The sequence below is a fragment of the Callospermophilus lateralis genome, chromosome 7 (assembly GCF_048772815.1).
Source record: "Callospermophilus lateralis isolate mCalLat2 chromosome 7, mCalLat2.hap1, whole genome shotgun sequence".
Lineage (NCBI taxonomy): Eukaryota > Metazoa > Chordata > Mammalia > Rodentia > Sciuridae > Callospermophilus > Callospermophilus lateralis.
The window spans coordinates 125,612,990-125,634,171 of record NC_135311.1 but is presented as its reverse complement, the minus strand read 5'-3'; the positions used below and the strand labels follow the sequence as shown (position 1 = coordinate 125,634,171).

At 41.3% G+C, this 21,182-nt stretch overlaps 1 protein-coding gene and 1 non-coding gene across 4 annotated transcripts in view; both read left to right on the top strand.

Moving 5' to 3' along the window:
- The first annotated feature begins 2,743 nt into the window (after positions 1 to 2,743).
- Dhdds (dehydrodolichyl diphosphate synthase subunit) overlaps positions 2,744 to 21,182 on the top strand; it is a 36,098-nt gene continuing 17,659 nt past the window's right edge. For 2 of the 3 annotated variants that reach the window (XM_076863174.1, XM_076863172.1), the window contains exons 1-7: positions 2,744 to 2,783; positions 3,126 to 3,242; positions 3,679 to 3,792; positions 5,653 to 5,769; positions 9,139 to 9,281; positions 12,259 to 12,375; positions 13,648 to 13,749. In XM_076863174.1, the coding sequence (XP_076719289.1) occupies positions 3,730 to 3,792; positions 5,653 to 5,769; positions 9,139 to 9,281; positions 12,259 to 12,375; positions 13,648 to 13,749 (542 nt within the window). In that variant the 5' untranslated portion in view covers positions 2,744 to 2,783; positions 3,126 to 3,242; positions 3,679 to 3,729. The remainder of the gene's footprint in view (positions 2,784 to 3,125; positions 3,243 to 3,678; positions 3,793 to 5,652; positions 5,770 to 9,138; positions 9,282 to 12,258; positions 12,376 to 13,647; positions 13,750 to 21,182) is intronic. The other variant, XM_076863173.1, reaches the window with a different exon arrangement.
- On the top strand, positions 4,859 to 4,930 carry Trnaa-agc (transfer RNA alanine (anticodon AGC)). The gene has a single exon. It is a non-coding gene; the product is annotated as a tRNA-Ala (tRNA).

Here is a 21,182-nt window from a genome sequence, read left to right as displayed (position 1 = left end):
AGTCTCTGAGTTGGTGATTGCTAGGTGGCCTAGTTTGTGTAAATATAATGTGTTGGTCTTTCTCCATGTTCTTTTGGGGTTTTATTGTTTACAAACTTCTTTTTGTATTGAGAGAAAAATAGCCAAAGCATCTTTGACAGAAGGTTCTGCACCAGGCAAAAGGATCTGAAACATAAGTTGGGGGGCCCTCTTCTTGAAATGGGGGTCTTAAACCATCTTTTATGTTCCTCTTTCCCTGTTTGCTATTTTGGGCCAGATCTTCTGTCCTAAAAGCCTGACTCTTATCCTACCTTCTTCCTCAAAAGAAAACCTACATACACATTTAATCCTTTGAGTGTCTCTACAACTCTTAAATGACTTATGCAGAATTCCTAAAGAAGCTGGGATTCCCTGCCCCTTGTTCCTAACCTCCGGAGTCAAGACCAGCTCTTGATGCAATTAATACCAAATACCACACTACTGTTTGCATGGATCAAACCTACTTAATCTGTAATTCTAAAGTAGAGAGAAGCAATTGGGGGCTTTCCATGTACAAAGTGGGGTCAGGAGACCAGGAAAGAAAATATGAATGTATGTTCAAGTCACTCAGGAACTTTTATTCAGGTGCAAGAAACTTATGTCAAAGTGGCCACAAGATTGTTTAATAGGAGACGGACGAATGTAACTCCATGTTTACTGCTAGAAACCAAAGCTTTGTGTGAAATCTTGAATTTTATGGGGAGGGAGGGAGGGAGGGTGGGAAAGTGTGTACCTGTCTGTTCTTTCCCTGATCTCTTCCCCTCATTCCTGAAATACAGGAGACTAAGCCCCCTTGGGCTTTGGTGACCCCCCACCATTGGGGTGTTTTATATTATGATTTGATTTTGCTGTACCCAGATACTTTCTTCCTTTCCTATTTTCTAATCATTTTATAACACACATGCTGACTCTTCCCTTCCTTCTCCTCTCCCTGGGAAAATCAATGAATAAAAACTTATTGGTACTCAAACTGTTTTCTCCTTGTCAGATATTTAGGGACCTTTTCTCCTCCCCATATCCTTACCTTCTTAGATTGGGACTCAGAAGTCACAGAAGAACCATTAAGTTTTTCAGTTTACCACTTTGTTAAAAATGAATCTTGGAAGGTTCAGTCCTCAGCACCTCATTACAGTGGGTTTTTGTTTCTAGTTAGGCCTCTTGTCCTTTCCTTGGAAGCTGCCACATTCAAGAGGGGATTAGAGGCTTGGCATGCATAAGAATGGAGTTGCCTCTGCCACTGGCTGGGATGAAAGGACGGGGCCATGGCTTGGGGCATGAGACCCTAATAATACTCGTCCCTTACTCCTCAAAGCCCTTTACAAATCTTAATTAATTAACCCCTTACAGTACCCCAAGAAGGAAAATATGATGGGGAACTGGGGAAATTGAGGCCAAAGGAGAGTCGCTGACTATAAACCAACATTTTCTTTGAGCCAAAGTTTGCCCGCCTTCTAATGAAACATTGGCTTTTTAAACATCTCCCCCTAAGGGAAGGATTTATAAAACTTGATTAAAGGGAAACGAAGTGTTAACACAAAGTTGAAGAAGTAAACTACATTAAACTTCAAACCTGGTAACATTACCAGAGCAAGGGTTAGAAGTTTCATACATCCCCTGCGGGTTGGGCGTTTGTAGCTTAACTGTATCAAAAGTCAAAGCTAACAGTGGAAGCTCATAAAATAGCAAACTGCTGTTGAATTAGTCTTCCTGCAAAATTGGACTAACCTGCTAACCTGCATCTCACTCCCCAGGAAGGGCAGATGAGTATTAAGACTATTCATGGGTGGGTTACTTATCTCCAGAGCTTTCTTTAATCATTTTGCTTGGTTAAAAATGACCCTTTCAGCCAGCCTTAGCAATTTAGCGAGGCGCTAAGCAACTCGGGAAAACCCTGTCTCTAAAATACAAAAAAAAAAAAAAAAGGTTGGGGATGTGGCTCAGTGGTTAAGCGGAATCCTCGGTATCAAAAACAAAACAAAAAAATCTTTCATCTGAAAAGACTAGAAGTCACAATATCTATTCCTTGCCTTGTTTGTGAAGCAAAGTGAAGTAAAACGAATTTTGTTGAACCCGGTATAGTCCCAGCGACTCTAAGCAATTTACCAAGATCCTGTCTCAAAAAAAGGGGTGGAGATGGGATGTAGCTCAGTGGTAAATTGCCCCTGGGTTCAATTCCCACTACCCTACCTCCAAAAATCAGGTTCGATGAGAATGTGAGATTCTCTTCCACTTCAAACATTCAGATGGAAGTTGTTTTATGTATTAAAGCAACTACTGGTTACGTCAGACACCTAAGTTCTTTGCTTTTTGTCATTTTGAAAAAATACAACTACCAGTTTCTTCTGTGATTCAGTACCCTAAAATTCCTGCAAGATTTGGTACGGAGCCAATTCCCTTTAATTTTCTACGTTGGTTAATTTCGGACTTCCGTTATTTTACAAGCCCTTCTTTAACAGCAAAGTGGTTTCTGCCCTTCCCTCTAATTTCCGCTGCTGTATGTGGGTTTTGACAGTCTGCAAATCACAGTCTGGGTGCCTAAAATCAGCCTAAAAAGGACTGTTATTCAGGACGTCTGTAGGATTGGCTAGTGCGACTACCATCTTCTCAAATGATAAATCCACTAAATAAGACGCAATACGGTAAAAATATGATCTTGAACACTAGGCTGGGAGAAAGGGTTCTGATGAAGCCCAGTCCTGGCGCTGCCTTACCCCAGTTCTCAGCAGCCTGCTGTTAGAGGTCGAGAAGCCTCTCGGTTTTCTAAGGTAAGGCTCCCTTGCCCTGTGGTACATTTCCGAAACACATTTTTCCTGAGGCCTTGGAATCTTGGGGGTCAACAGACCTCCCAGCTCCAGCTGCCGGGCCGGCCCCGCCTTCCCCAGCACGTGGCCGGGAAAGCCACCGCCTGTCGCGCTCGGTCACGTGAGCTCGACTTTCGTCCACGCGCCGACGGAGCGTGCGCAAAGGACAGGCGTGGCGCCTACCACCCTCCTCCCGCGCCCGGTTCAAACCGCTCCTCCCACTCAGCCGCAAGCGTCAGGCGCGCCCCGCCCACTGAGTGATGGGAGGGGCGTGGTCCAGCGCCCAACGATGACGTGTTCTTCCAGCGCCACGTCGTGAGGAAGTATAGGCTCACTGGAGCAGTGGGAGTACGCCCAGCTGAGCGGCAAAGCTGCAGGACTTAAAAAAGAAGGAGAGAGGTGACAGCTGCGGGAGAGATACAGGTACAACTAAGGGAATAGATAATTATGGGACCATTGAGCTATCAGGAAACGGGTGTGGCAGGCGAACGGATTAGTGACTGGGATCGCAAAGTGGGAAATGGCTTGAGAGGAGAAGGAAGGTATGGGGCATGACCAAGATATAGGTACCATGACGTGTCAGGAAGCAGACATGGATATTCAGAAGAAATTAGTTCAGATAACAAGGAAAAGAAAATGGGAGCAAAGTTCACAAGGCCAGGAGAATCAAGCAAAGGCTTCTTGCCCCAAAGGTCCTATTAGCTTATACAGCTGTGCATGATGAAAGATTAGAGACTTAGGCCATTGTCTTTGGATTCTGATGCTGGCTGCTTTCCACAGTCCAGGTGCCTCTCTAGAAGCCAACTGTAGCTGTTTGCAAATGCTAGTGACGTCTTATTCTCTTTCTTGTTTATCCAAGGTTACCTGGCTAGTGTCTTGTTCTGGGGTGATTTTTGATTGGACCAGAACTATGTCATGGATCAAGGAAGGAGAGTTATCACTTTGGGAGCGGTTCTGTGCTAACATCATAAAGGTAAGCAGTGGGCCAGGGCATCATTTGACCTTTTGGTCAGGTGGGTAATCCTGTGTTGAATCCTATTATTATTCAAGTTGAACAATCTATAGTAAAAAGTGGACTTTATCAAGGAAACAATCTTAGAATTGTAAGGTAACTTCCAGTCTACATTTCTATTAAGTTATTGTTTCAGCTGACATTTTCAGGCAATCCAAGCTGTTCCAATATCATTGGTTAGCATAAACTGTTAGGTTTTCCTTATAGAGAGATGAAATTTGTTTCCCTGGAGCTTTGATCCTAATACTGTCCTCTGGGTTCAGATAGGAAAAGTATTTTTTCTTTGATGTGATATTACAGCATAGTGGTTGAAAGAGTTTGGACCCTGGCAGGCAAGCATGAACGAAGGTCCTATTTATTAACCATGTGACTTTTAATTATTATGCAGTTGTTATGAGGATAAAGTGAAACATACACATAAAGCACTTGGCACAATGTCTAACTTTTTTTTTTTTTTGGTTGTAGATGGACATAATACCTTCGTTTTATTTATTGATTTTTTTTATGTGATGCTAAGGATCGAATCCAGTGCCTCACACATGCTTAGGCAAGTGCTCTACCACTGAGCCACAACCACAACCCATAACATTACTATTATTTGGATACTATGATTGCTATTTCCCATATCCCCCTTTGCATACCCAAGTCTTCCCTCGGCTTTTTCTCTAGGAATCACAACGTGTTATGTCCTCTACCTAAGGTAGGTTTGAGATTAGAACCACTCAGGTTGGTTTTGTTTTTCAGCCATAGACTGTCAAGCAGTAGGTATAGGAGTAAATTTATGAGTCAGAAACTCTTATTCCCACCATATGCTCACATGCCAAGTGGTTTCAAGCAGGCCAAAAAATGGAAATTATGGGCTGGGGATATAGTTTAGTTGGTAGAGTGCTTGCCTTGCACGCACAATGCCCTGGGTTCAATCCCCAGCACCACAAAAAAAAAAAAAAAAAAAAAGAAAGAAAGAAAATGGAAATTATCTCCTCGGGAAATTGTGGCAGTCACATGTTGGGAAGAACAAACTGGGGCTGGGAATGTAGCTCAGTGGTAGAGCATTTGCCTAGCATGCGGAAGACCTGGGTTCAATCCCCAGTACCCCCCACCACAATGATAATAATAATAATATAAAAATAAAAGATTAGAACAACACTGGGCCTAAATTCCTGTAGCAGTATTGGCTACACCCGGGGAATGGGTACCTTTTTTTTTTTTTCCCTGAGATGAGGGGTCTTACTATGTTGCCCAGGCTGGGTGCAAGCCATTTTCCCATCTCAATTTCCCAAGAAATGGGACTACAGGCCTTTGCTACTGTACAAGGCTTGGTGTCTCTTTCATGTGAAGAATGCCATCTCCATTTGACTATGTCATCCGGGTTCTTCCTTTGCCTTCCTGTTGGAGACTCATGAAAACAAGGTTGTAGTAAAGAGCATTTGGTTAAAAGATGAACTCTGAAAAGAGACAGACCCTTATTTAAATCCCTACTTTGCCTCTTAGCTGTGTGACTTGCATTATTCACTTGACCTTTCTGAACCTCAGTTTATTCATGCATAAAATGAAGATAATATTGTTTACTTTACAGAGTTATATGATAAGATAATGTAGAAAAAGCCCAGCATGGTATTTGGCATGTATTAAGTGCTCAATAAACAGTAAAATAAACTGAAGTGCTTAATGCAGTTTTATTGAACTAAAAGTGTAAAATACTCAGTAACGTTTTTCAGGGATTTTGTCATATAGCTCAAAGCTATCAGTGTACAGTGTAGTGTCTTCCCTCATCCCCAGAGAATATGAGATTGGTTCATCATTTGTCTTCTTATTCCACAGGCAGGCCCAATGCCCAAACACATTGCATTCATAATGGATGGGAACCGTCGCTATGCCAAGAAGTGCCAGGTGGAACGGCAGGAGGGCCACTCACAGGGCTTCAACAAGCTGGCTGAGGTGGGTGTAGATGGCAGAACTCAAGATGGAAATCTGTGGAGGGTTGGATTATTGCTAGAAAAAAGAGACCCTGAGATTGAACCCAGGGGTGCTTATCCACTGAGCTACATCCCCAGACTTTTTTTGGGGGGTACCAAGGATTGTACTCAGGAGCACTTGACCACTGAGCCACATCCCCAACCCTATTTTGTATTTTTATTTAGAGACAGGGTCTCACTGAGTTGCTTAGCACCTCACTTTTGCTAAGACCAACTTTGAACTTGAAGTCCTTCTGCCTGAGCCTCCCAAGCCACTGGGATTATAAGCATGTGCCGCCTCACCTGGCCCCAGCCCTTTTTAGCGTAGGGCCTTGCTGTGTTTCTAATACTTCCCTCAAACTTGTGATCCTCCTGCCTTATCCTCCTGAGTAACTGGGATTATAGGTGTGTGCTACCATGTGTGGCCAAGAGTGTTTTAGTTTGTTTGTTTGTTTTAAAGCCAGCCTCAGCAAAAGTGAGGCGCTAAGCAACTCAGTGAGACCCTGTCTCTAAACAAAATAGGTCTGGGATGTAGCTCAATGGTCGAGTGTCCCTGAGTTCAATCCTCAGTACCGCGCCCCCCCAAAAATATGGAATATTATAATCTTTGTGAAATTTTTTCTTGGTGCTGGGGTTGAATCTAGGGCCTCACACGTTCTAAACACATCTACCTCTGAGCTACACCCTCACATTTTGGAACTAACTTGTAAGAAGAATAGAAATATGGTTTATAGTCCCCAGGTTCCAGTGTCCTGGCATAAGAGCAAGCCCTGATGTTAGGGCATTAATAATTTTTGCCTCAAAAAAATGGAGTATTGGGGTTTCTCCAGCACTCTTATAGAAGTCTGTAGATTTATTAACCCCTGCTTCTCTTTTGCAACTAAGTAAGGCAGTTTTGCCTAGTGCTTAGAAGCTTGAGCTCTAGAGTACTTAGAACTCACTGATATAGGCAAATTTCTTAACCTTGTAAAGACAAAGAACTAATTGGCACCCTTACACTCCACTTACTGGCTTTGTGACTTGCAGTAAGTTTTGCAGCTTCCCTTTGCCTCAGTAAAATAGGGTGTACAATAATCTCCATTTTAAGAGATGGATGTGAAGATTCAGCAAGATGGCATACAGCATAGGGCCTAACCCAGGGAAGAGCTGAAAAAAATTGAAACTGTTGTAGGGGTGGGTTCCAGCCTAGGTGTGCCATCCAAGATGGCTGCCTTGCAAGGTCTTCAGAGCCTGAGTCTAGTCAAATATCAGGTTATTAATGGTATTTTCCCCAAGGTGTTAGTGGATTTGTTTTGTCTGTGTACCTGTAAAGGATCAAAGAGTTAGTTCTACAGCTTTGTTTCTTCTTTTTTTCTTCTTGGTACGGGGAATTGAACCCAGGGGCACTTAACCACTGAGCCACATCCCCAGCCCTTTTTTTTTGCGGGGGGAAGGTGCTAGGGATTGAACTCAGGGGCACTCGCCCATTGAACCCTATTTTTTGTATTTTATTTAGAGACAGGGTCTCACTGAATTGCCTAGTGCCTCCCTTTTGCTGAGGCTAGCTTTGAACTCATGATCCTCCTGCTCACCCTCCTGAGCTGCTGGGATTACAGACATGCGTTACCACACTTGGCTTCCCCAACCCTTTTTATTTATTTTGAGATGGGGTCTTGCTAAGTTGCATAGTGCCTCCCTTGCCAAGTTGCTGAGTGACGCTGGCCTGGAACTTGCAGTCCTCCTGTCTCAACCTCCCAAGCCGCTGGGATTACAAGCAGGTGCCACTGTTCTTCAGTTGTGTTTGAATGTCTTTTATCCTCATCTTTAACCTCCAGCTCCCCATCTCATTGTTTTTCTTGACTCAGGATTGTTCTCCATCTTTAGTGATCTGGGTTAGAGCAACCCCAGAGGACTGAGTAAATTGTGTGGTTTTTTTTCTTACTTGCTTTTTTTCCCCTCCTGAGGCTGGGGGATAGAACCCAAGGCCTCATGCATACTAGGCAAGTGCTCTACTATTGAGCTACATCCCCAACCCAAGTTTTCCTTCTTTTTAAATTGAAATATGATTTCATACAGTGCAATACACACAGTTCAGTTTTTAATAATTGCATTCATCTAACCCTGACAAGATATAGAACCATCTCTGCAGAAAGTTTCCTATGTCCCTTCCCAGTCTAAACCTGTTCTCCCTTCTCCTTTCTGTAATTATAGACTGATTTTTCCTATTCTAAAATTTCATATAATAAAATCATTCAGTGGAGAATTTTGACATGATTTTTCAGCTTTATGAGTCTGTTTTACCAGGTATAAATTAGGCATGAAGACAGTTATGCCACTTTTAAGTGATTGTTTAAAAAATCAGATGAAGGGGCTAGGCATGGGGGTGCATGCCTATAGTCCCAGCAGGAGAAGGCAAGGCAGGAGAATTGTAAGTTCAAATTCAAGGCTAACCTGGGCAATTTAGTGAAACCCTTTTTAAAATAATAAAGGGTTGGGGGTGTAGCTCAGTGGTAAGAGCTCTGGGTTCAATTCCCAGGACTGAAGGGGTAAAAAAAAGAAAAGAAAAATCAAATGAAATAATATACATGAAAAACATTTGCTGGGGCTATAACTCAGTGGCAGAGCACACTTGCCTAGCATATGTGAGGCACTGGATTTGAGCCTTGGCACCACATAAAAATAAACAAAATAAAGGCATGCTATCCATCTACAACTACAAAAAAAATTGCCAACTCTGAAATGTTGCATAATTGTCCAATTATTGCTTTAACCTTTTAATTTATTAGTCTCTCATAATATCAGAAAAATTAAGTTGTGCTGTGAATATCTTATATTTTATATTATTTGTTAGCCACCTTGTTATGGATGGATTATGATCCCTTTATTCAGACCAGGAGATTTTAACCCAGAGCAGTTAAATAATTTGTCTCTGGTCCCATAATAAGTCCATGATGCAGCCAAGGACCAGAACCTAGGTCTTCACACTCTCAGTGGAGAGTTCTTTTTAGTACACCACATTAGCATCTATGTAGTCACATTCACTAAGATCACATTTTTTAGTTTCTTTTTTTTTTTTAGTTGTAGATGGACACACCATCTTTATTTTATTTATTTATTTTTATGTATTGCTGGGGATCAAACTCAGTGCCTCATTACATGCTAGGTGAGTGCTCTACCACTGAGCCACAACCCCAGCCTGTATTTTTCAGTTTCTTAAACAGAAGCTTTCTGCTTATTTGGTTATTCTCACATAGCACTACTATTATTGTAGCTTTACCCAGGTTTGAGGAGAAAACTCTGAGTCAGGGCTGAAGCATCTTTATTTCTTTTCTTCTCTTCCTGCGTCCTAGCTCTTAACCTTCTCCCCTCTCAGACTCTGCGCTGGTGTTTGAACTTGGGCATCCTTGAAGTGACAGTCTACGCGTTCAGCATTGAGAACTTCAAACGCTCCAAGAGTGAGGTTGATGGGCTACTGGATCTGGCCCGGCAGAAGTTCACCTGCTTGATGGAAGAACAGTAAGATGCTATCTGAGGAGAGAACGTGTTCTTCCTCCACTTGCAGCCTTCCCCTGGCATTCACAGCTCTGTTATCTGAGGCTTATTTAAGGGCCTCTAAGTCCTTTTAATGTTAGATCTCTGGTGGCAAGAATCAGAAATGCAAACTAGTTTTTCTTTTTTCTTTCTTTCAAGGGGGCATTTAATGAAGGATATTGAGATATTTCACAGAATTTAAAGACAATTACAGCCAGCCTCAAGCAAAACTGAAATCAAGAATTAAAATCCATTTGGTAGAACCTCTTCATACATTTTCGTTCTCCTCTCTGCAGACCATATTTCTCTGCTTCAAGAGAACAGCCCAGAATGAGCTCGAATCTTAGTTGGCTCACCTTGATCAAATGTTTATCCTAGAAACAATAAATTGTCACTAGGGGAATGGAAGGCAATATGAAGAAGTCATTTGTTGCTGCATATAGATCCCTACAAAGTTACTATGCTCCTCTTGCATAGTCTCTTAGGAGGGCTGGGAGATGCTTGAGTCCTCTATTGGGAAGTATCAGTACTATCACAACAATAACATTACCTGTCACAAAGTTTAGGCTTACTTAGGGAGCAAAGCCAAAAAGGGGGAAAAAGGATGTTTAATGGAGATTTTTTTTTTTTTCTTTGAAACAGGTCCCACCAGGCTCAGTGGCACACTCCCATAATCTCCACAGCTTGGGAGGCTGAGGCAGGAGGATCATGAGTTCAAAGCCAGCAAATAAAATATAAATATAAAATATAAAAAAGGGCTGGGAGTGTTACTCAGTGGTAAAGCATTCATGGGTTCAATCCCTTGCACAAAAATAGCATGGATCCCTCTTCAGTCACAATTGCCCAAAAGTCTTAATTAACAGCTGATAGCTGTTGTCTACCCAGCTCATACCTAGGAGTAGGAAGATGAGAGAACAGACCCTAGGGTTCCAGCAGTGATGGGCCTAGAAGAAGTTTCTGGGAAGTTGCTTTTGCCATTTCTGTCCCTTTGTGGGTGGTGGAAAGCATAGCCGGGCTTCCCACAGTCTGTTTTAGAATGGTGAGACCCTGGGCTGCAAACATCGCTCCTTGGTTCCTAGCAGAATTTGTTCTGCTCAAAGTCATTATTCTCCTCAGAGTCATCATGCCCAGGTTCTGAAGATGGAGGTATGGGGAGAAACATTCTTTTGTACTATATACTAATCTTATTTTTGTAAATGCTTAGTGTGTGCCAGGCCCTTAACCTCAGATGTCTTCTCATTTAATGGTCACATTACCTCATAAGAAGGATATTCTTAGCCCTGTTTTAGAGAGGAAGAACATAAAAAACAGAGAAGTTAAGGCATATATTCTGAATCACACAGCTATCAGAAACAGGCATAGCCAAGGTGTGTCCCTGGATCTTACTGGCCCCAGAGATGAGCTGTTGTCTACTATATGTGTTCTAAAAAATAGGAAACAACCTTATAATTCTTATAAGATCAAAACATATGACAGTGGAGGTAGTACTGAGATTGCTGTAATCAGTACTAGAGAAAATGGACATAGCTTACCATGAAAAAACAGAGAAAGTGTTTATGCAAGGTTAGCAAGGATGTGAGGGTACTAGGGCTTGAATCTAGGAGTTCTTAATTCAGATTTTGCTTTGGTTTGACTGTATGTCAGCTATAGCTCTAGATTTTGCTTCACATACCTTGAAGAAATGTAGTTGAAGGTTATATGTGGTGGGCTATGTGGATGTGGTCTTCAGCTCTGGATCAAGGTGCTTTAAGAACTGCCAGAGGGGCTGGGGATGTGGCTCAAGCGGTAGCGCGCTTGCCTGGCATGTGTGCAGCCAGGGTTCAATCCTCAGCACCACATACAAAGATGTTGTGTCCGCCGAAAAACTGAAAAATAAATATTAAAAATTCTCTCTCTCTCTCACTCTCTTTAAAAAAAAAAAAAAAAAAAAAAAAAAAAAAACTGCCAGAGATCCATCCCCATCCTATAGTGTTGAGCTCCCACTTCTGAAGTAGGAAGGATTCGGTTTCTCCATAGCATTTTCAACTGAGAGAAGCTGGGTGAATAATAGTGAATTTGTTCTCACGTGTATGGAGACTGGAAGTTACTGTGTGGAAGTGCTATAGTATGATTAAGAGGACAGGCTCTATAGCAAGACTCCCTGGATTCAAATCCTGGCTATTCATTCAACTGCTGTCTGAACAAATTATCTAATCTCCCTATGCCTCAGTCTCCTCATCTGTAAAGGGGAATTATGGTGGTATTATCTCAAAATTGTTTTGAGAATAGAATGTATATAAAGCACGTAGACTACTGTCTGATACCTAGGAAGCATAATTAATGTTAGCTATTACTTTCATAGCATATTTTACCAGAACATAACAAAACCAATAATACAACTCCTGCCCTAGAGCAGTTTGCTTACTTGTCAAAGTGGGACAGACACTTCATAGAATGCATAAAATGCAACTTAATTTACCAACAAGAACTCTTAGGTTGGTATAATGTATGATCAGAGTTTGAGTTCTCTAGCTGGGTGTGGTGGTGCACTCCTGTAATCCCAGTGACTCTGGAGGCTGAGGCAGGAGGATCACAAGTTTGAGGCCAGCCTTAGCAACTTAGCAAGACCCTGTCTGAAAATAAAAAAGTAGACTGGGAATGTAGCTTTTTCACCCCTGGATTCAATCCTGGGGTGAAAAAAAGACATTTGGGTTCTCATGGCAGATAGAGCATGACCGTTCAGTGCATATATAACACTTGATGACTGCATGACCTTAGACAGTCCATACCTGACTATTCTTTCTGATCCTCAACAGTGTAGTAAAAACTCCTTTGAAAACTGTTGAAGAGAAATAATACACACAGAACAGTGCCTAATGGAGGAAAGCACTTAGAAGCTGGTGTTTGGTTTTTATCTAAGCTCCTTGCCCTCTCCAGCTGAATAGGTGCTTTGTCTCAGCACTACCTCCTTTTTCCCAATCAGGGAGAAGCTGCAGAAACATGGGGTATGCATCCGGGTCTTGGGTGATCTGCATTTGTTGCCCTTGGACCTCCAGGAGTTGATTGCACAAGCCGTACAGGCCACTAAGAACTACAATAAGTAAGTGCTCAGATATCCCGTCAGAAACCTGTATCCCTCTTTGATTTCCTGCTGCTTTTAGGGAGACATCCTCAGCCTTTCTTGGTCTGTATTTGGTATAGGGGCAATGAAGAAATAATTTGGGATGCTAAAGGACTTCTTTCTTCCATCTGTAGGACAGACCATTGATGCTACTAAATAATGTTATTAGTGTGTATATTAATACATAGACACACTTTTTCATATTTTCCCCACCCCATCCCCAAATTAACATACATGTTTTTTTTAGACCTGATAAGCATTGGGATGGAAATGGAGCAGTCCTCATCCTTGTCTCTCTGAAGATACATCCTTCAAGAAATTATTTCTTAAGATAGTTATAGTGGCACATGTCTGTAATCCCAGCAGTTTGGGAGATTGAGGCAGGAGGATCACAAGTACAAGGCCAGCCTTGGCCACTTTAGCAAGACCCTGACTCAAAACAAAAAAGGCTGGGAATGTAGCTCAATGGTAAAGTGCCCCTGGGTTAAATCCCCAGTAACACACAGACAAAAGAAAGAAATTATTTTTTAGAAGTGCTTTTTCTTGCCAGGCACGGTCACACATGCCTGTAAATCCCAGCAACTCAGGAGACTGAGGCAAGATGATCACAAATTCAAGAAGGCCTGCCTTAGCAATTTAGCAAGGCCCTAAGCAACTTAGACCCTATCTCAAATAACAAAGACTGGGCATGCAGTGGTTAAGCACCCCTGGGTTCAATCCCTAGTACCAAAAAAAAAAAAAAAAAAAGGTTGTTTGCTAGGGATTGAATTGAGGATTCTGCATACACTAGATAAATGCTCTGCCAGCCACCTATGTCTCCAGCCTAATTTCTACCCACTCCTTTAACCCATGGGCATAATGATCTTGGCAGGTCATAAAATTAGAAAGTGAATAGAGTAATAAGTAAACTTCATTAGGTGTGGCTTTGGAATATAATATGTGCTTGGCAGTGCATTTGTTTTTCATGAGATCTCCTTTGCTGTGCTAATATCACAGTGGTTCACATCCTCTGCAAGCTGGTTGGCAATAGAAGAGGAGAGGTTAAGAGGGCAATAGAGAACATTTCATATTTTTCATCTTATAAAACTAATAAGTTTATTCCAAGAAATCTTGGAAATCACAATCCCACCTTTCAGAAGTATGCACAGTTAACATTTCATATTCTATGTCCTTTCAAGATAGGGCCACTCTAATCAGGGACTCCATCCAAGTCATCTGTCTCTGTAAATTGTCCTGTTCTTCTCTCCTCAGGTGTTTCCTGAATGTCTGCTTTGCATACACATCCCGTCATGAGATCACCAATGCTGTGAGAGAGATGGCCTGGGGAGTAGAGCAAGGCCTACTAGATCCCAGGTACTTTGAGTTCTTTCTCCTGGTGACTGACAAGAACAACAGATCTTCCTGCACCATGTATTTGGCCATGGAAAGATTTAAAGGGATCTCCCAAATGTAGAGGTTAGAATTATTATGGCTTACTTCAGAATTTGTCTGAGTTCACCACACACCAAGAAGCTCCAGAGAAACAGCAAAACAGGTGATGAGGCCATGCCATTCAATGAAAAATGACACCTACCTGGCCTTTTGGCAGTATTTTTCCAAGGCCGATTGTTGTATTCCACCACTAAACACTCAAGGTCACTCCAGATGAACTGGGCTGCACAAAATAACCACACAGAGAAATACCTTTTTCTTTGGGTCTTGTGTCAGCTCCTCCACCCTTAGGGGGTCTGTGGAAAGAGAGAGAGAAAACACATGCTGAACCCTTTTTTTTTCTCTTTTTTTTCTTTTTTGGAGAAGCCATTCAAATGAGGCAAGGGATAGGATTACAAAGGAACAGGTGAGTGTAGCTCAACCCCTCTGCATGCAGCCTACTCCTAGGACCATTCCCAGGGCCACACCTTATTAGGCACAGTTATGGCACTACCACGCCAGATCCCCATGGTGCATCAGGACTTAAAGGGGCATGCATTTGAAGTGGCTCCCCACAAATGATTTTTCAGGAATGTACTGTGTTGCGGGGAGACTCTTAGTTCTCTCACATTACAGTTTCACACAACATTAAGGTTTTTTTTCAGAAAAAGAAAGTTGTTGCCAGGCATGGTGGTGCAGGCCTATAATCCCAGCTACTTGGGAGTCTGAGGCAAGAACATCACAAGTTCGAAGCCAGCCTGAGCAACTTAGCAAGACCCTGGCTCAAAAAAAGGCAGGGTGGGGCTGGGGATATAGCTAAGTGGTAGAATACTTGTCTGGGTGCTAGGTTCAATACCCAATACTGGAAAAAAAAAAAAAAAAGTTGCTGGGGGGTGGGGAGAAAAAAAATTCTTAATCATTAGCGACAGAGTGGGATTCTAATCATTTGAGCTGGGAGGGACTTTCAAAGCCATCTGTCTGATGTTAGTATAAAGTAACCTTTAGTAATAGATTAGTAAACGGGGCTGGGATTATGGCTCAGAGGTTCATCGATTGCCTAGCATGCGTGAGGCACTGGGTTCGATCCTCAGCACCACATAAATATAAAATAAAGACATTGTGTCCACCTATAACTAAAAAAAAAAAAAGTGAATAATTAAAAAATAGATTAGTAAACAAATAATAGCATTAGTAAATATTAGTAACAAAATAACCCAGATAACATGTTATAGATTTAGTCATTAACTTCATGTGTGAGAAATTCAAGTCTTTATTTATTTATTTTTTAAATTATTGGGGATTGTATCCAAGGTTTTGTGTAGCTAGGCAAACAGTCTACCACTGAACTACATCCCCAACCCCTTTTGTCCATTTTTTAGATGAGAAAACTGACAGCATTGAAGTAACTGACCCAGGGTAATTCTGCTAATAAGTGCCAGAACTGGGACCCATATCTAAAGCTGTCTGATTCTAGAATGCTTCTCTTTTATCTCTATTGTATGAAATCTTGGGACCTAGGAATTTTTCTGATTCCCTTCTCAAGTATAATTAGAAGTATAATTTGATTGACTGGAAACTAGATTACAAGAAGTTAGGCCTGGGGATGTAGCTCAATAGTAAAGTACTTGGCTAGCATGCGCAAAGGCTCTGGGTTCCAATCCCAGCACTGCAAAATGAAGGAAGGAAGGAAGGAAAGGATGGAAGAGAGGGAGGGAAGGGAGGAAGGAAGCTTGATGAGAGTAGAAAAAAGAAGAGAAGAGTTTTCTTGTTTTGTTTTTGTAGTGCTGGGAATGGAACCCTGGGCTTCACACACGCTAAGCAAGTATCCTACCACATAGCTACAGCCCCAGCCCTACAAAGATAGCTGTTTATTTTTTATGTATTTATTTTTTTGCTTTGTTTTATTTTGAGAAGACAGTTACAGTACTGGGAATTGAACCTGGGGCATTCTACCTAAATATATATATATTTATTTATTTATTTATTTTGCTGTTAACAGCTTTCATTTATTTTTTCATTTACTAAATATTTATTTTTGAGACAGGATCTTGCTAAGTTGCAGTTCTGCCTCAGCCTCTAAAGTTGCTGGAATTACAGGTGTTTACCACCACACCCAGTAAGAGAATGGTTTTTAAAACTATTTTATGAAGCTAGGTACATTGGTGCATGCCTGTAATCTCATGGCTTGGGAGGCTAAGACAGGAGGTTCTTGGGTTCAAAGCCAGCCTCAGCAAACAGCAAGATGCTAAGCAACTCAGTGAGACCCTGTGAAAAATAATGATATGTGAAAATAATGATAAATGTTTATGCTAAAAGGAAACAAGCTTTTTAGCTCTTTGGACTTGATAGGGAAGGCAAATGATAAGTGCCCTAGGAAGGAATAAGCAGTTACCAGGGAATGAGGCAAGAGAATGAGGAGCTCCATTGGTTTCCAGACTACTGATAAGTTCCAGTAGAAAGTGACTGGATTGTGGTGGTGCTGCTGGAATGGATAGAGCAGGCTTGTCCAGAGCTACGAAGCAGGTAAAATCAAGAGGACTAGCTGGAGGTGCAGCTCTGTGGTGGAACACTTGTTTGGCATACATGAGGCCCTGGTTTTGATCCCTAGCATTACAAAAAGACCAGGAAAAGCAATCATTTTGGCCTGGGATCACAGCTCAATAGTTGAGTGTTTGCTTAACATATGTTTGGCATATACAGAGAATTCAGTGGACTGCCTGGGGAAGGATGTATGAAGGGTGTATTCAGTGTTGTTTTTTTTTAATATTTATTTTTTTAGTTGTATTTGGAAACAATATATTTATTTCACATATTTATTCTTGTGTGGTGTTGAGGATCGAACCCAGGGTCTCACACGTCCGAGGCGAGTGCCCTATCACTGAGCCACAACCCCAGCCCCATGTATTCAGTGTTTTTAACAGCGAAGAGAGGAGCCCTTCACTGTGCTATACATCCCTGGAGATAATCCAGGTTAAGGATCAGGCTAGAACTTTGGTTTGGAATCTGCTATAGATGTTGAACAGAGATGTCAGATCAATAATTGAAGGGTTGGGACTGGAGATACCAGCATGAAGGTCATCTGTGTGTAGGGTAAGAAGGGTATTTGGTTGAGTACCCTTGAGTTTAATCCCTAGTACCAAAAAAAAAAAAAAAATTTATATGATCTGGGCACAGTGGCATACACTTATATGTAATCTCAGTGAGGGAGACCAAGGCAGGAGAGTTTCTTGCTTTCTTAGCTTCTTCTAAGGAAGCTAAGGACAGTCTCCAGTGAGAAGAGAAACTCTAGGATGGAGTTTTGAGAAACTGCCTTTACTGATTGGGTAGAGTACAATGAGCCTTAAAGGGAAAAAGAGGTCTGGGGTTGTGGCGCTTGCCTAGTATGTGTGAGGCCCTAGGTTCAATCCTCAGCATCACATTGGGGGGAAATTTTTTTTTTTAAAGATAAATAAATAAAAATAAAGTGTATCCATCCATAACTAAACAACAACAACAACAACAACAAAAAACTGGGCATGATGGCGCACACCTCTAATCCCAGCAGGAGGATTATGAGTTCAAAGCAAACTTCAGCAACTTTGTGAGGCCCTAAGCAACTCAGAGAGACACTGTTTGAAAAAATAAATAGGACAGGGGGGATGTTGCTCAGTGGTAAACTCCTGTGGGGTTCAATCCCTGGTACCAAAAAAAAAAAAAAAAAAAAAATGCTGAGGCAGAAGAACCAAAAGTTCAGGGCCAGCCCAGCCTCAACAATTTAGCTGGGCTTTAAATAACTTAGTGATTCAATTCCCTATCTCAAAATAAAAAGAAAGGCTGGAGATACAGCTCAGAGATAAAGCACCCCTGGCTTCACTCTCCCCAAAAAAAGAGAGAGAAAAGAAAATGAGCTGTTGGAGAAAAAAAATAAGATACTAACTGGATGGGGATGAGGGGGTCAGTTGGGAGGATTAGGTAGGAGAGGGATATATGAGTGGATGCAAGTCTTTGATAATTTTTTTAGCTTGGAGTGATTTCATACTTGGTCATTATATTGTGGGGCTTTTAAAATTTTTTTTAGTTGTAGTTGGACACAATATCTTTATTTTATTTATTTTTATGTGGTACCGAGGTTTGAACCCAGAACCTTGTACGTCCTAGGTGAGCACTCTACTGCTGAGCCACCAGCCCCAGCCCCATATATTGTATTTTATAATTAATGTGTTTCAAATCCTTTGCATGTATGAAATAATATATTAAAAATAACAACAGAAAGCTTTTTAGCAAGTAGATTTACTTACTATTCATTCATGTACAGACCAAGAACTCTGATCTCATCTCTTGTTCAGTATACTTTACCCTCACACCACACTGCAGTATCCACTGACCTTACCTCCTGCTTATTGTCCAGCAAGTTTCCCCCAATCCATCTTCTCTGCCCTAGTTTGTTAAATAATTTGCCTCTGTAGGGTTCTCATGCAGACGGGGTATGTGGGCTGGGCAGTATCACCAGGGTCAGGAGGGTGATGTCTCAACCCATTAGCTCCTGCAGCTTGATATACAGTTCAATCAGAGCAAGAGGCAGTTCTTTTTACATTATTCAAATTTAAACAAACCTGCATTTATATCAGAAAATCAGAGAATTTATTATAATTAGGCTATCCCTAATAGCTGCATTTTCCTTTTCTCTCATCACCATTCAGCTCTTTCTTTTCTTTTCTTCTAGGTATATATTTTTTTTCTCTGGCAATCAAATTAATAGATTGTTTTGTGACTCTGGAATTATAGAAGGAATAAGATTGAGTCTGAAGGATAACTTCTCTTCCACTGAGTTACTTTGAACAGATGACTTGACTTTGTATAGGCCTCTATATTCCTTATAAAATAATAGTAATAAGCCAGGCATGGTGGTGCACACCTGTAATCCCAGCAGCTTGGGAGGCTGAGGCAGGAGGATCACAGGTTCAAAGCCAGCCTCAGCAAAAAGCAAGACACTAAGCAACTCAGTAAGAACCTGTCTCTAAATAAAATACAAAATAGGTCTGGGGATGTAGCTCAGTGGTTAAGTGTCCCTGAGTTCAATCCCTGGTACCAAAAAAAAAAAAAAAAAAAAAAAAAAAACCGCAAGCCAGGTCAGGTGGCAGACACTTCTAGGCTCAGCCTCTTGGGAGGCTAAGGCAGGAGAATCATAAATTCAAGGCTAGCTTGGGCAAATTAGTGAGACCTTGTCTCAAAATAAAATTAAAAGTGTTGTGTATATAGCTCAGTGGTAGAGAGCTTGTCTCACATGTATTAAGCCCTTGCCTTCAATCCCCAGTACCACAAAAAATAAAACTTAAATCCAGTTATGTCATAAATATTTATAACAGATGAAATCACCCTGTGAACTGTTTTTATCCTGAATTTTGCTTTTTCACTTAATGTTATAATCTGAATCCCTTCCCATGTCCCATGTTTTTAATAATTCTTAATAACATTATTGTTACCAGTTACCAAGTACTTTAGCCATTCCTGTATTTGTTTCTTCTATTTGTTGTCTTGTTGTCAATGTATTCAATTTTCCAATTTCTCATTATTACAAATAATGCCACAATGAATTTTTTTTTTTTTTTTTTTTGGGTGCACTATTGAGGATTGAACCCATAGCCTCATACATGCTTGGCAAGCACTCGACCACTGAGCTACATCCTCAACCTGAAATTCTTTTTTATTATTTCAAGACACTTTATTTTCAAAACAGGTCACAACATTAAGCTTTTGGCCCAATTTGCCATTGTATAAGCTACACATGCTTGCTGGGCAGCTGAAGGGGCACTCTTCAGTAGTTTGTTTGAAAAGTGAATAAAAATCCACATAAAACAAATATTCAAATAGTTTCCATAGGAACACAGATAAGTGTGATCCTGTTGTGGGAACAGACAGGCAAGACACTGAAGACAGCAGGAAACAGATTTATTTGGCTGTAGCCAGGTTCAGAGGGCAAAGCTTTCGCTGTAATCAATCAATCCCCCTGAACCCCAAGTTCAGGCAGTTTCAGAACTTTATACCTAGTATGTAATTGGAATGGCTCAGAAGTTCACATTCTGCAGAAGTTCACACAAAAGCAGCCGTTTCTTTCACTCTTCTGGGCAATTTAACCCTTCAAGGACAGTGCCTGAAAAGGAGAGAGCTGCTTCTCCCCTTTCTTCCCTTCCCTGCCAGTTGTTACCATGGAGCACAATTAGTAGCATCTTATCTTTGAAATGTAAACATTTCTGTGAAGCTGCAGCCCAAGGCCAGAGGCCTTATTAAAGGATCTTTCTTATTACACTTTGAATTTGCAAACACACTTCCACAAGCTATTACATATATTGTTACTATACTAGATAGTCCATAAATGTTTGTGAAAAAACTAGTGAAGGGGTATTCACAACCTGGAGTGCTGATCTCTTTCAGGCCTGTAGCCAAGTAAGATAGAGCAACAGGCAATAGGAAGCTTAACTACATTTAACTCTTTTATAGAGATTATTGTGCTGATAGTCCTAAGATCAATTATGGTGAAGATTTCTGGAAAAGCTTAATTAAGATTTTCTGTGGAGGAGGGAGGTGCCACTATAATCCCATCTTCTAATCTTCCATATTGCTGCATCTGTGTCAACCCTATTCTTCAAAGACATTTCAAATCTAACAGTAATTAAGGTAAATGGTCTCCCAAATCCCTTTATTCAAGCTAAACTTGATGTTAACACCCACAAGAACGGTGTGTACACACTGATACTAGTGGAAGCATGTGCTGCTGAGAGACATTTCATTCTGCTTTCTCAAGCAGAAGACACAGGTTGAGTGTGAGGTCCTGCTCCTCCACTTCAGGTACGAAACCGTGGTTCTGAATTTGCTGCTTGCGTTGCCATGCCCAACCTGAAATTCTTGAGTTTAATTCTTTTTTTTTTTTTTTTTTTTTTTAAAGAGAGAGTGAGAGAGGGAGGGAGAGAGAGAGAGAATTTTTTAATATTTATTTTTTAGTTTTCGGTGGACACAACATATTTGTTTGTATGTGGTGCTGAGGATCGAACCCGGGCCGCACGCCTGCCAGATGGGCGCGCTACCGCTTGAGCCACATCCCCAGCCCTTGAGTTTAATTCTTATCTGCATTTTGGATTGCTTCCTCAGGATCTGGGTCTGGAGATCCCCATTTCATTTCATTCTTGCCAAGATTGCACTTTTGGTTGGGGGAGTAGCTTTGGTACTGGGGATTAAACATAGGAATGCTTTAACCACTGAGATACCCACCCCGAGCCCTTTTTATTTTGAGACAGGGTGTGTAAATTTTCTAGGCTGGCCTTGAACTTGTGATCTTCCTGCCTCATCCTCCGAAGTTGTTAGGATTAGAGGTACCACCAGTATACCCACTGCAGAGATTT